Below are 15,085 nucleotides of genomic sequence, written 5' to 3' on the forward strand. Positions count from 1 at the left end.
GTTTCACCATGTTGGCCAGGCTGGTCTTGAACTCCTGACCTCAAGTGATCCGCCTGCCTTGGCCTCCCAAAGTGCAGGGATTACAGGCATAAGCCACCACGACTGGCTTCTAAAAAATAAAAGAAATTAAAAAGTAAAGATAATCATCAGGTAAGACACTGTTTAAAAGGTACTGATCACGCCAGGTGCGCTGGCTCACTCCTGTAATCCCAACACTTTGGGAGGCCGAGACGGGCGGATCACAAGGTCAGGAGATTGAGACCACCCTGGCTAACACAGTGAAACCCCGTCTCTACTAAAACTACACAAAATTAGCTGGGCATGGTGGCGGGCGCCTGTAGTCCCAGCTACTCAGGAGGCTGAGGCAGGAGAATGGCGTGAAACCAGGAGGCGGAGCTTTGCACTGAGCTGAGATGGTGCCACTGCACTCCAGCCTGGGTGACAGAGCAAGACTGCGTCTCAAAAAAAAAAAAAAAAAAAAAAGGGACTGAGTATTTACCAATGCTGATTAGATGGAGCCAGTTAGTGCCAGAATGTTGGAGATTGGGTACAGGGGCAGAACCATGTCATCAAGGTAGCAGTAACCCACCATGAGACACCATTTATTCTTTCCAGGTTTAAGAATAGGCCAAATTGGGCTATTAAGAAGCACTGGGAATAATCTCTCTTCACTAAATAGGTCTTGTATAATGGGTTTCCATCCTTGAAAACTCTGTATTATTGACATTTGGCCATATTAAGGACTTTAACTGGGTAGTAGAGGGTGGTAAGGTCCCTGGAGTTCTATTTGTTAAGCCTATTTGTAACTGCCAAAGAGTTAATTTAAATTATAGGGTGTAGGCCAGGCATGGTGGCTCACACCTCTAATCCCAGTACTTTGGGAGTCTGAGGTGGGCAGATCACTTGAAGTCAGGAGTTCGAGACCAGCCTGGCCAACACAGTGAAACCCCATCTCTACTAAAAACTACAAAAAATTAGCCGGGTGTGGCAGCAGGTGCCTGTAATCCCAGCTACTCAGGAGGCTGACACTTGAACTTGGTAGGCAGAGGTTGCATTGAGCTGAGATCACACCACTGCACTCCCACCTGGGTGACAGAGTGAGGGTCTGTCTTAGCACTCCCGCCTGGGCAACAGAGCAAGAAGACTCTGTCAATCAATCAATCAATCAATCAGTGTACCTTGCTTACATTTAGTGGGATCCCAGATATAACTGATTCCTAGGATTGATTAATCCCATGAATGATTGTCAGTTAGTGCATTACAGAGATGTTAAAATTAATTCAGAACCAGGCTAGACTCAGTGACTTATTCCTGTAATCCCAGCACCTTGGGAGGCCAAGGCAGGAGGACTGCTGGAGCCCAGAGTTTGAAACCAGAAATATATATATATGATTTAAAAATAATAAAATTGATTCAGAACCAATGTCAGAGAGGCCTGAAAGCCACGCACACGCAGTGTCCTTTTCTCTCTCTCTTTTTTTTTGAGACTGAGTTTCGCTCTTGTTGTCCAGGCTGGAGTGCAAGGGCGCGATCTTGGCTCACCCGCAACCTCCACTCTCGGGTTCAAAAGATTCTCCTGCCTCAGGCTCTCTAGTAGTTGGGATTACAGCCATGCACCACCACGCCCAGCTAATTTTGTATTTTTAGTAGAGAAGGGATTTCTCCATGTTGGTCAGGCTGGTCTCCAACTCCCGACCCACCTGCCTTGGCCTCCCAAAGTGTTTGGATAACAGGTGTAAGCCACCATATCCGGCCCTGTATTTTTAGTTGTATAATTCTTTTTTTTTTTTTTTTTGATACGGAGTCTTGCTCTGTCGCCCAGGCTGGAGTGCAGTGGCGCGATCTCGGCTCACTGCAAGCTCCGCCTCCCGGGTTCACACCGTTCTCCTGCCTCAGCCTTCCGAGTAGCTGGGACTGCAGGCGCCCGCCACCAGGCCCGGCTAATTTTCTTTGTATTTTTAGTAGAGACAGGGTTTCACCATGTTAGCCAGGATGGTCTCGATCTCCTGACCTTGTGATCCACCCGCCTCGGCCTCCCAAAGTGCTGGGATTACAGGCATGAGCCACCGTGCCCGGCCGTATAATTCTTTTACTATATACTGGAGTTCCAATTGGGTCAAAACCTAGAAAAATGCTTCATTTTTTTTTTCTTTTGTGCCCTTCCTTCTTTCATCTTTCTCTGTTTTGTTTCTGTGGTCACTTGATGCATTTCCCGGCAGAAGGGTTATCTTCCTACCTTAATATTTATTAATATATTTTTTCCTCCAGAGACCCTCAAATCGTATGTTATGGGCCTCACTCATGGCACTGGTGGTGTTAGAAGGTTTCAGGGCTGGGTGTAGTGGCTCACACCTGTAATCCCAGCACTTTGGGAGGCTGAGGTGGGTGGATCACCTGAGGTCAGGAGTCTGAGACCAGCCTGGCTAATATAGCGAAACCCCATCTCCACTAAAAATAGAAAAATCAGCAGGGTGTGGTGGCAGGTGCCTGTAATCCCAACTACTGGGGAGGCTGAGGCAGGAAGAATTGTTTCAACCTGGGAGGCAGAGGTTGCAGTGAGCCAAGGTCATGCCACTGCACTCCAGCCTGGGCAACAGAGCAAGACTGTCAAAAAAAGAAAAAAGAAAGAAAGAAAAAGGCAAAAAGGTGATTTGGGCCAGCGCAGCAGCTCACACCTGTAATCCCAGCACTATAGAAGGCTGAGGCAGGCAGATCACTTGCGGCCAGGAGTTTGAGAACAGCCTGGTCATTGAGATGCAATCCCATCTCTACTAAAAATACAAAAATGGGCTGGGCGTGGTGGCCTACGCTTGTAATACCAGCTACTTAGGAGGCTGAGGCATGAGAATTGCTTCAACCTGGGAGGCAGTGGTTGCAGTGAGCCGAGATGGTGTCACTGCATTCCTGCCTGGGCAACAGAGCAAGGCTCTGTGTCAAAAAAAAAAAAAAAAAAAAAAAGGTGCTTTAATCAAGGAATCCAAGGCAAAGAAACGCAAATGTTTTAATCTGTTTAGATAAGGAATTGCTTCTCCACGGTTAAAATGGAAAACCCACAATCGAAAGGCAAATACATTCACAAAGGCCAGGTATGGTCACGCCTATAATACCAACATTTTGGGAGGCCAAGGCAAGAAGATCCCTTAAAGCTAGGCGTTCAAGACTAGCATGAGCAACACAGCAAGACCCCATATCTATAAATAAAAATTTGAAATTAGCCAGTAGTGGCAGATGCCTGTACCCCCAGCTACTTAGGAGGCTGAGGCGGGAGGATCGCTTAAGATGCAATGAGGTTTGATGGCGCTACTGCACTTCAGCCTGGACAACATTGCGAGACCGTCTCAAAACAAATTCCCAAACGTGGGAGCGGTAACCCAGACAGTGGGTCAGTGCCTGGTGAAGACAGCAGCGGTATCGGAGCAGCCACAGGAACGAACTCGGGGAGCTCCACGCGCCCTCCGCTCCCCCAGCTGCAAAAAAAAAAAAAAATGCTCCCTCCTCCAGGCTTCAGTTCTCACAGGTGGATTCACCTTAATGTTCTGACCCAAATGGATTCTCAAAAGCACGAGATCTTGGGAGACGCGGGGCTGCGGATGCCCAGCTGCCCAGAAAGGGCTCCGGGCCAGGACCGCAGTCGCAGGGATGGGACAAGACGCCTGAGGTCCCAGCTGCCGGCCCAGCCCCACCCTGCTGGGAGACCCTCGGGTCTCCTGGCCCGAGAGCTGCGCCAGGAGGACTCAGGTCTTCCCACAGTCGGTTCCGACAAGTCCCCTCCTCAGGTCTCCGGACTCCCGGTCCCGCAAACTCACCATTTCTCCGCTTAGGGAGGCTCCAGGAGTCCTCCCTACAGATCCCTCAGTACCTGCAGGTCCCGGTGCGACAAAGCATATGCAGAGCCCCAGACAGCCCTCAGCCCTGGCTGAGACGCAATACTAGCGAACCGCTAGAATAAGGAAGTTCACATGCGCATTCAAGGATGGGGGGGGGGGTCCACGGGCCTTTTCAACACCGATGCTGATTGGACAGTTTGTGTGGCCCCGCCCCCTCATCCCCGAGTGACAGTCATGCAGGAGAGCACGAGGCTGAGCCAAGCTAGCTTCCCAGAGTGGGTTGTCCCGGCTCCCAGCGGTGTAGTTCCATGTCAGCTGAATTTGTTCTTTGCCCGAGGTCCATTTTTAAGTGGCCTATTCAGTAGTGTTAAGTGTAGTTACATTGTGAAACCAATCTCTAGAACTGATTTAATCTTGCAAATTTGAAACTATCCATTGAATAACATCCCATTTACCGCTTCCCCTCAGTCCCTGACACCCACTATTCGACTTTTTGATTGTATGAATTTCATTGGGTACCTTATATAACTAGAATTATTCTGTATTTATCCTTTTCCAACTGGCTTATTTCACTTAGCATAACGTCCTCAATCTTCATCATGTTGTAGCATGTGTCAGAATTTACTTCCTTTTAAGACAATTAAAGGCCAGGCACGTTGGCTCAAGCCTGTAATCTCAGCACTTTGGGAGGATCCCTTGAGGCCAGGATTTTCACACCAGCCTGGGCAACATAGTAAGAACCTGCCTCTACAAAAATAAAATTAAAAACTTAAAAAATATAGATTCTGGCGGGTGCGGTGGCTCACACTTGTAATCCCAGCACTTTGGGAGGCCGAGGCGGGCGGATGACGAGGTCAGTAGATCGAGACCATCCTGGCCAACATGGTGAAACCCTGTCTCTATTAAAAATTCAAAAAAATTAGCCATGTGTGGTGGCGGGCGCCTGTCGTCCCAGCTACTCCGGAAGCTGAGGCAGAAGAATGGCGTGAACCTGGGAGGTGGAGCTTGCAGTGAGCCGAGATTGCGCCACTGCACTGCAGCCTGGGCTACAGAGTGAGACTCCATCTCAAAAGAAAAAAAAAAAAAAAAGAATTGGGTTTGATATTAATAGTATACTAATGTAAAGGTGAAATTTGGCTTATTTGGTACAAAAATCACACAGGAAGCAATGTCAAATATAAAATGGGGTTTGGATTTCTTTAGACTATATCCATATATATATGTTATTGGCATGTGTTCCAAAATGAAGGAAAACTCCTGTAATTCTGATATATCTCAGTGCATGTTATCAGTAATAATTATAATTGTTATGTTAAATTATTGTGTGCCACAGAGGTAACAGATTTCCTTGTCAATTGTGTCTTTAACTATGGCTACCCTAAAACTTTGTCATCCATAAACAACTGTTGTCTTCTCTTGGTCCTCTTTAGAAGGTGGTTTTATAATCAGCTATAAAGCTCTAACAGGTGCTCTTGAATGCAAGTTTTTGATAACTTTGGAGATTGTGACGTCAGACTAGAGAAAAAATGTTCAGGACTCTTGTCCTTTGGTCCCTTAGTTAAGTTGATAACACAGAATAAACATCACAGGCTGCCATAAGAAAATACCATAAATGGGCCGGGCGCAGTAGCTCGCACCTGTAATCCCAACACTTTGGGAGGCCGAGGCAGGTGGATCACTTGAGCCCAGGAGTTCCAGACCAGCCTGGCCAACTTGACACAACCTGTCTCTCCAAAAAACACAAAGATTAGCCACGTGTGGTGGTGCACGCCTGTAGCCCCAGCTACTTGGGAGGCTGAGGTGGGAGGATCGTTTGAGCCTGGAAGGCGGAGGCTGCAGTGAGCCAAGGCTCACAGCATTCCATTCAGGGAGACAGAGTGAGATCCTGTCTCAAAAGAAAAAAGAAAAAAAAAAAAAAGGCCAGGTGCAGTGGCTCACACCTGAAATCTCAGCACTTTGGGAGGCCGAGGTGGGCAGATCACGAGGTCAGGAGATGGAGACCATCCTGGTTAACACAGTGAAACCCTGTCTCTACTGCAAATACAAAAAATTAGGCGTGGTGGTGGGTGCCTGTAGTCCCATCTACTTGGGAAGCTGAGGCAGAAGAATGGCGTGAACCCAGGAGGCGAAGGTTGCAGTGAGCCGATATCGCATCACTGCACTCTAGCCTGCGCGACAGAGCAAGACTCCGTCTGAAAAAAAAAAAAAAAGAATTGGGATTTCACTCTGTCATCCAGGCTAGACTAGAGTGGTTAGCTCACTGCAGCCACAAACTGCCAGGCTCCAGCAATCCTCCCCCCTCAGCCACTGAGCAGCTGGGACTACAGGTGTGTGCCACAAACCTGGTTAATTTTTTTTTTATAAGATATGAGGTTGTACTATATTGCCCAGGCTGGTCTTGAACTCCAGGCCTCAAACGATCATGCCACTGTGCTCGGCCCAATTTTATTATTTTTTGTATGTCTATCCAATTTATGAAACACTAATTTATGAAAATAATATTCTTTCCTGATTCCTGGCACTGTTTTTGAAACTCAGTTGACTCTATATATATATATGGGCTTATTTCTGGAACTTCAATTTTATGCCATTGATCTCTACGTCTGAATTGCCTCATGTATTTGACATGAAAATTTTGCTGCTACTGGAGACTGGGTGACATAAATTGTACATCAGAAAACTTCTGGCTAGCGCAGTAGCTCCCGCCTGTAATCCCAGCACTGTGGGAGGCCGAGGCGGGAAGATTACCTGAGGTCAGGAGTTTGAGACCAGCCTGGCCAACATGGTGAAACCCCATTTCTACAAAAAAATAAAAATAATTAGCTGGGCGTGGTGGTGGGCACCTGTAGTCCCAACTATGTGGGAAGCTTAGGCAGGAGAATCACTTAAACCCAGGAGACAGAGGTTGCAGTGAGCCGAAATCATGCCACTGGACTCCAACCTGCACAATAGAGCAAGACTCTGTCTCAAAAAAAGAAAACCACTGAGGTCTTCCCAGAGGGTAATGATCATCTGCACAGTGCAGCCCATCATGTATTTTTCTTTTTTTTTTTTTTTTGTCAAGACAAGGTTTCACTATGGTTACCCAGGTTGGAGTACAGTGGTGTGATCTCGGCCCACCGCAGCCTTGACCTCCCAGGCTCCGATGATTCTCTCACCTCAGCCTCCCAAGAAGCTGGGCCTATAGGTGCGTGCCACCACGCCCGGCTAGTTTTTTGTATTTTTAGTAGAGACAAGGTTTCGCCATGTTGGCCAGGCTGGTCTCGAACTCCTGGGCTCACGCAATCCACCTGCCTCAGCCTCTCAGAGTGCTGGGATTACAGGTGTGAGCCACTGCACCTGGCCCCATCACGGGTTTTTCTTATGTGCAGAGTACTTATTCAAATCCACAGTGATTTCCCAGTTGACGCACAGACAAGAACTACGGATTTTTAGAGAATATCCAAGTTATGACCGGGCACAGTGGCTCACGCCTGTAATCCCAGCACTTTAGGAGGCCGAGGCGGGCGGATCCCAAGGCCAGGAGATGGAGACCATCCTGGCTAACACAGTGAAACCCTGTCTCTACTAAAGAATACAAAAAATTAGCCGGGCGTAGTGGCGACCGCCTATAGTCCCAGCTACTCGGGAGGCTGAGGCAGGAGAATGGCGTGAACCCAGGAGGTGGAGGTGGCAGTGAGCCGAGATTGCGCCACTGCACTCCAGCCTGGGCAACAGAGCAAGACTCCGTCTCAAAAAAAAAAAAAAAGAGAATATCCAAGTTATAATTGAGTCAAACTGCAGAGAGAGGGTATCATTTTGAGTACCACCCCCCAGTTTGGTGGAAAAGAAAGTTGTGATAATGTGAAATATATAATTTGGGTTTTGTACAGGGTTTCTGGCTCCCAGTTGCTAAAAACCTTGTAATTTCCCAAGTGACTAGAGCAAACGGAGTATCTTTTGTTAAAGTATTTGGCCTGCCTGCAATCCCACCACGTTGGGAGGCTAAGGCAGGCAGGATGCTTGAGCCCAGGAGTTCAACACCAGCCTGGGCAACACAGTGAGACCCCCATCTCTACAAAAAATACAAAAATTAGCCAGGCATAGGGGCGTGTGCCTATAGTCTCAGCTACTCGAGAGGCTGAGGTGGGAGGATCACCTGAGATCAGGGAAGTCAAGGCTGTAGTGAGCTGTGATGACACCACTGCACTCCAGCCTAGGTGACAGAGTAAGACTCTGTCTCAAAAAAATGAAAAAGGCTGGGCACTGGGGCTCACACCTATAATCCCAGTACTTTGAGAGGCCACGGTAGGTAGATGGCTTGAGCTCAGGTGTTTGAGACCAGTCTGGGCAACATGGCGAAAATCCATCTCTACTAAAAATACAAAAAAATAGTCAGACATGGTGGTATGCACCTGTAGTCCCAGCTACTCAGGAGGCTGAGGTGGGAGGATTGCTTGAACCCAGGGGTGGTGGCTGCACTGAGCCAAGATTGTGCCACTGCACTCCAGTCTGGGTGACAGAGTGAAGGAGACCCTATTTAAAAAAACAAAACAAAAAATGGCCTTTTGTATTCAGTTCTTAAAAATAGCTCTAGAAGAGTTCGAGTGAAAGGTGAAAGAAATGTCTTTAGTTACAACCATCCTCTTTCCGCCACAGCTAAGTTTATGTTAATGAGGTGATTTTTGGAAAGCTCCTACAAACCACAGGATGGGAGGCTAGTTACCAGGGGAACCAACCACGTGATTGGAGCTTTGAAACTTTCAGCTCTGTCCCCACCTCCAGGGAGGGAAGAGAAAACTGAAGGTTGAGTTGATCACCAATAGTGAATGATGTGATTAATCACGTCACCATAATAAAGCCACCATAAAAACCCAAAAACAGGGCTCAGAGAGCCTTCTGGTTGGTAAATAAGAACGTAACCATATGCCTGGAGGTATCTCTTCATCTGGCTGTTCATTTGTATCATTTAAAATATCCTTTGTAGGGCCAGGTGCGGTGGCTCACACCTGTAATCCCAGCACTTTGGGAGGCTGAGGCAGGTGGATTACTTGAGGTCAGGAGTTCAAGACCAGCCTGACCAACATGGTGAAACCCCATCTCTACTTAAAATACAAAAATTAGGCCTGGTGCAGTGGCTCATGCCTATAATCCCAGCACTTTGGGAGGACAAGGTGGGTGGATCATGAGGTCAGGAGTTCGAGACCAGCCTGGCCAGCATGGTGAAACCCCGTCTCTACTAAAAATACCAAAAAAAAAAAAAAAAAAAAATTAGCTGGGCATGGTGGCGCAGGCCTGTAATCCAGCTACTTGGGAGGCTGAGGTGGGAGAATCACTTGACCCCAGTAGGCGGGGGCTGCAGTGAGTCGAGATCGTACCACTGCACTCCAGCCTGGGCAAAAGAGACTCTATCTTAAAATAATAATAATAATAATAATTAGCCAGGCATGGTGGTGGGCGCCTGTAATCCCAGCTACTTGGAAGGCTGAGGCAGGAGAATCGCTTGAACCCGGGAGGCAGAGGTTGCAGTGAGCTGAGATTGCGCCATTGCACTCCAGCCTGGGCAACAAGAGTGAAACTCCATCTCAAAAAAAATAATAATAATAAATAAAATAAAATATCCTTTGTAGACTGGGCGCAGTGGTTCACACCTGTAATGCCAGCACTTTGGGAGGCCAAGGCGGATGGATCACTTGAGGTCAGGAGTTCGAGACCAGCCTGGCCAACATGGTGAAACCCCTTCTCTACTAAAAACACAAAAATAGCTGGGCTTGGTGGAGCATGCCTGTCATTCCAGCTACTAGGGAGGCTGAAACACGAGAATCATTTGAACCCAGGAGATGGAGGTTGCAGTGAGCCAAGATTGTGCCACTGCACTCCAGCCTGGCAACAGAATGAGACCCTCAAAATAAGAGTAAATAAATACATAATAAAATATCCTTTGTAAGACTAGGCACGGTGACTCACTCCTATAATCTCAGTGCTTTGAAAGGAGCGAGGTGGGAGGATCTCTTGAGACTTGGAGGTTGAGACTAGCCTGGACAACAGATCGAGACCCTAACTTTACAAAAAATAAATAATTACTTGAGTGCAGTGGCATATGCCTGTATTCCTAGCTACTTACAGGACTGATGAGGGAGGATCGCTTGATCCCAAGAGTTGAAGGCTGCAATGAGCCATGATCCTGCCACTGCACTCCAGCCTGGAAGACAGAGTGAAACCCTGCTCTATTAAAACAATAAATCCTCCCAACTCGGCTCCTGTAGTCCCAGCTTCTTGGGAGGCTGAGGCAGGAGAATGGCGTGAACCCGGGAGGCGGAGCTTGCAGTGAGCCGAGATCACGCCACTGCACTCCAGCCTGGGCGACAGAGCGAGAGACTCTGTCTCAAAAAAAAAGGAAAAAAAATCCTTTGTAATAAATGGGTAAATGTAAGTAGTGTTTCTGTGAGTTCTTTAGGCTGCTATATAGCAAATTAATCAAACCCAAAGAGTGGGTCATGAAAACCCTGATTTACAGCTGGTTGGTCAGAAGCATAGGTCACATCCTGGGACTTACAACTGACATTTGAAGTGAGGGACATTCTTGTGAGCTGTTAGTTTCTGGTATCGGACTCTGTCTCCAGGTAGATACTGTCACAATTAAATTGAAGTATATAGCAAACACAGCTGGTGTCTGCTTGAGAAGTGGTTATTGGTGGACCAGAAGTGAAGTATTCTGCTAAATATTTTGTTAATGGTTTTCCTATCTCTTTAAGAAAAGTGTATTTGAGACCCTCGAATAGGATTTTTAAAATTTAATTTAATTTAATTTTTTTAGTTTTTTTGAGACAGAGTTTTGCTCTTGTTGCCCAGGCTGGAGTGCAATGGCACGATCTCAGCTCACCGCAACCTCCAGCTCCCAGGTTCAGGCAATTCTCCTGCCTCAGCCTCCCTAGTAGCTGGGATTATAGGCATGTGCCACCACGCCCGGCCAATTTTGTATTTTTAGTAAAGACAGGGTTTCTCGGCCGGGCGCGGTGGCTCAAGCCTGTAATCCCAGCACTTTGGGAGGCCAAGACGGGCGGATCACGAGGTCAGGAGATCGAGACCATCCTGGCTAACACAGTGAAACCCCGTCTCTACTAAAAATACAAAAAAAAACTTAGCCGGGCGAGGTGGCAGGCGCCTGTAGTCCCAGCTACTCGGGAGGCTGAGGCAGGAGAATGGCGTAAACCCGGGAGGCGGAGCTTGCAGTGAGCTGAGATCCGGCCACTGCACTCCAGCCTGGGTGACAGAGCGAGACTCCGTCTCAAAAAAAAAAAAAAAAAAAAAAAGACAGGGTTTCTCCATGTTGGTCAGGCTGGTCTTGAACTCCCAACCTCAGGTGATCCACCTGCCTCGGCCTCCCAAAGTGCTGGGATTACAGGCATGAGCCACCACGCCTGGCCAGGAAGATTTTTATTTTAATGATCAGCAAAGGCCTAAAAGTCCATGACCATTCACAAGTGTCATTTCCATATGGTAGATTTCCAGCACATGTTAGGAAAGAAAAAACAATGAACAGCTTTGTGTTTTACCAAAGAACAAATAAAATCCTATTTTTATTCAATATTTCAATAATTTATGTTTGCATATCACTTTGGTGACTAATGTGATTTCATAATCACTAGTATTTCATTTGATTAGCCCCACCCAATCATACCTCCCATCCTGCAAATGAAAAAAGTTAAGTATGGAGAGCACAAAGTCTTGTCTAAACTCATATGGCTCATAAGTAATAATGAAATTGGCCGGGTGCACTAGCTCACGCCTATAATCCCAACACTTTGGGAGGCTGATGTGGAAGGATCACTTGAGTCCAGGAGTTCAAGATCAACCTAGGCAACATAGGGGGATCCTGTCTCTAAAATTTAAAAATTTTTAATTTTTTTTTTTTTTTTTGAGATGGAGTCTCGCTCTGTCACCCAGGCTAGAGTGCAGTCACACAATCTCGGCTCACTGCAATCTCCACTTTCCGGGTTCAAGCAATTTTCCTGCCTCAGCCTCCCCAAATAGCTGGGATTACAGATGTGCACCACCACGCCCAACTAAAAAAAAAAAAAAAATTTAAATTAGCCAAGCATGGTGGCGCACACCTAGTCCTAGTCCTAGCTACTAGTCCCAGCTACTAGGGAGGCTGAGGCAGGGGGATTGCTTGAGCCTGTGAAGTCGAGTCTACAGTGAGCTGTGATCTTGCTACTGCACTCCAGCCTGGGCGACAGCACATAATAGTAATAGTAATACAGTATAATAATAACAATAATAATAATGGAACTTCTCAGTATTAAAGTCCAAATGCTTGCCACCACATATACTGAGAACTGTCAAAAACTGAAAACTCAGGCCAGGTGTGGTGACTCACACCTGTAATCCCTGCACTTTGGGAGGCTGAGGCAGGAGGACTGCTTGAAGCCAGGAGCTTGAGACCAGCCTGCACAACACAGCAAGAACACTGTCTCCAAAAAAAAAAAAAAAAAGTAATGAACAGGAACAGGAACAGCATAGCATCTACAGACAGAGAAGCAGCAGCAAATCAGTGGAGGCCAGGATTGAGACCTTCCCCGTTTGGGGTTTTGGTAGACAAGAAGGACGGTGACCCAGACACTGAAAAATACCAGCATGCTGAACTTAAGGATTGGATTGTTGAAAATGTCAGGCAAGCTCCTGGCCAGAAAAGCCACACTGAAGCTCCCATGAGCCAAGGAACCCAGGATTCACAGAACAGTCAATAACCAAATCGTAGTTTTATGTGAAGATGACATATTCAGGCTCAGATGTATCTACATGCATGAAGGCTGTAGTCATTCCCCATGAAATTCCTCCCACTTCAGCCTCCCAAAGTGTTGGGATTACAGAGTCACTTCGATCAGGGAACTGACAGCAATGACGGAATTAGGTACCCCTGATACTAACCAGTGCCATATCCGTCTCTTGCGTGGTTACCTGGAAGGTCAGAACTACAGTGATCGTTTTGTCCAAACTATGCAAACAAGTAAACATAACTCCAAATGTGTGGTTTTTGTGTTTTTTGGAGATAGGGTCTAGCTCTGTTGCCCAGGCTAGAGTGCAGTGGCACCATCACAGGTCACTGCAGTCTCAGGTTGAAGCCATCCTCTTGCCTCAGCTTCCCAAGAAGCTGGGACTATGTCACCATGTCCAGCTAATTTTTTATCTTTATTTATTTATTTATTTTTGAAACAGAGTTTCACTCTGTTGCCCAGGCTGGAGTACAGTGACGCGATCTCAGTTCACTGCAACCTCCTCCTCCCAGATTCAAGCAATTCTCGTGCCTCAGCCACCCAAGTAGCTGGGATTACAGGTGTGCCCCCCACCCCACGCCCAGCTAATTTTAAAAATATTTTTAATAGAGATGAGGTTTCACCATGTTGGCCAGGTTGGTTTCCAACTCCTGGCCTCAAGTGATCCACCCACCTTACCTCCTAAAGTGCTGAGATTACGGGCATGAGCTACTGCACCCAGCCAATTTTTTTTATTTTCTGAAGAGACAGAGTCTCACTACATTGCCCACACCGGTCTCCAATTCCTGGACTCAAGCAATCCTCCCACCTCAGTCTCCCAAAGTGCCAGGATTACAGGTATGAGCCACTGCACCCAGCTCAAATGTGATATTCCAAAGGATGCAGGTGGCTATGTTGGGATAACCAATGAAGGTAAGGGACAATGGAAGTACAGGTTGAGGGCAATGAACAGGACACACCTGAGAGTCTGGTTATTGGCCTTGACTATGGGAGTATCTTGATGCTTCACAAAGACCCCAAAGACCCCCCACAAAAAGGTCACAGAAGCACAGGCCCAAATGGTCATTATAAACCAGGAAGGTCGCCACACTGACAGGTAGCGATCTCACTTACAGTTTGAGTCTTGATGCTTTGTCCATGGTGCTCACTGTTCTGCATCTAATTAGAAACAAGAGGATGTATTTTGTGAGTTTCAGCAATTTAGAACCAAACATCACATGGGACAATCTTGGAAGCATTGCTCCCCCTTCATCTACTGTAACCTCAAACTCTTAGCCTTGAGATCTTCCTGCCTCAGCCTCTGAAGTAGCTAGGACTACAGGTGAACACCACGCTTAGCTAATTAAAAAAAAATTTTTTTAGAAATGGGATCTCGCTATGTTGCCCAGGCTGGTCTTGGACTCTTGGCCTTTCAAAGTTCTGTAGGGACACTCTAGAACACTTATTTGAGATAAATTTCCTTCCACTTTACAGCAGCACGGATGGAACTGGAGGCCATTATCCTTTTTTTTTTTTTGAGACAGAGTCTCGCTCTGTCGCCCAGGCTGGAGTGCAGTGGCGCGATCTCGGCTCACTGCAAGCTCCGCCTCCCGGGTTCACGCCATTCTCCTGCCTCAGCCTCCTGAGTAGCTGGGACTACAGGCGCCCGCCACCGCGCCTGGCTAATTTTTGTATTTTTTCTTTTTAGTAGAGACGGTTTCACCGTGGTCTCGATCTCCTGACCTTGTGATCCGCCCGCCTCGGCCTCCCAAAGTGCTGGGATTACAGGCGTGAGCCACCGCGCCCGGCACTATCCTAAGTGCGATAACAAAAACAGAAAGTCAAAAACTGCATCTTCTTACATATAAGGGGGAGCTAAACAATGGGTAAACATGGACATATAGAGTGGAATAATAGACACTGGAGATGCCAATAGGTTGGAGAGAGAGAAGGGATGAGGGATGAAATATTACCTATCGGATACAATATACACTCTGGGTGATGGGTGCACTAAAAGCCAGACTTCGCCACTATGAAATATATCCATGTAACACAAGTGCATTTGTAACCATAAATCTACAAAAATAAAAATGAAAATAAAAAGCAATAAAAACATGCTTAAACTAAAAACAAACAAAAAACAAAAAGAAACCATTTCCTTCCACAGTAAAATGCCATTTACTGAACATGTCTCATAGATCGTGATTGGTCTGAAAAGAGTCCCTGTGCCCAGGTTACGGTTGCAATTTACCACCAGAGCCAAGTGCTTGGGTGTCCTACGTTTCTTTTTTCTTTCTTTCTTTCCTTTTTTTTTTTTCTTGGGATGAGTTCTGGCCATGTTGCCCAGACTGAACTCAAACTCCTGAAGACACATGATCCACCCGCCTCAGCCCACCCACCCCCCAACTTCCCCCACCACCCCCACCACGCAGTAGCTGGGACTACAGGTGTGCGCCACCAAGCCCTGGCTTGGGGTTCCTTTTCTAAAGTGCCAAATGTGTGGAGGTGGGGAAAAGAAAGGTG

General features: G+C 47.0%; 1 protein-coding gene across 4 annotated transcripts in view; it reads right to left on the reverse strand.

Annotated features, from left to right (window-relative positions):
• Nucleotides 1–15,085, reverse strand: part of LOC105467528 (zinc finger protein 490) — a 30,096-nt gene that overhangs the window by 14,614 nt on the left and 397 nt on the right. For 2 of the 4 annotated variants that reach the window (XM_071086978.1, XM_071086977.1), the window contains exons 2-3: nucleotides 13,697–13,741; nucleotides 9,931–10,008 (exon numbers count right to left, since the gene is read on the reverse strand). In XM_071086978.1, the coding sequence (XP_070943079.1) occupies nucleotides 9,931–10,008; nucleotides 13,697–13,741 (123 nt within the window). Of the gene's footprint in view, nucleotides 1–9,930; nucleotides 10,009–13,696; nucleotides 13,742–14,535; nucleotides 14,639–15,085 lie in introns of all 4 variants that reach the window. The other 2 variants (XM_071086979.1, XM_011717217.2) reach the window with 2 other exon arrangements.

Source organism: Macaca nemestrina, chromosome 20 (genome assembly GCF_043159975.1).
Source record: "Macaca nemestrina isolate mMacNem1 chromosome 20, mMacNem.hap1, whole genome shotgun sequence".
Taxonomy (NCBI): domain Eukaryota; kingdom Metazoa; phylum Chordata; class Mammalia; order Primates; family Cercopithecidae; genus Macaca; species Macaca nemestrina.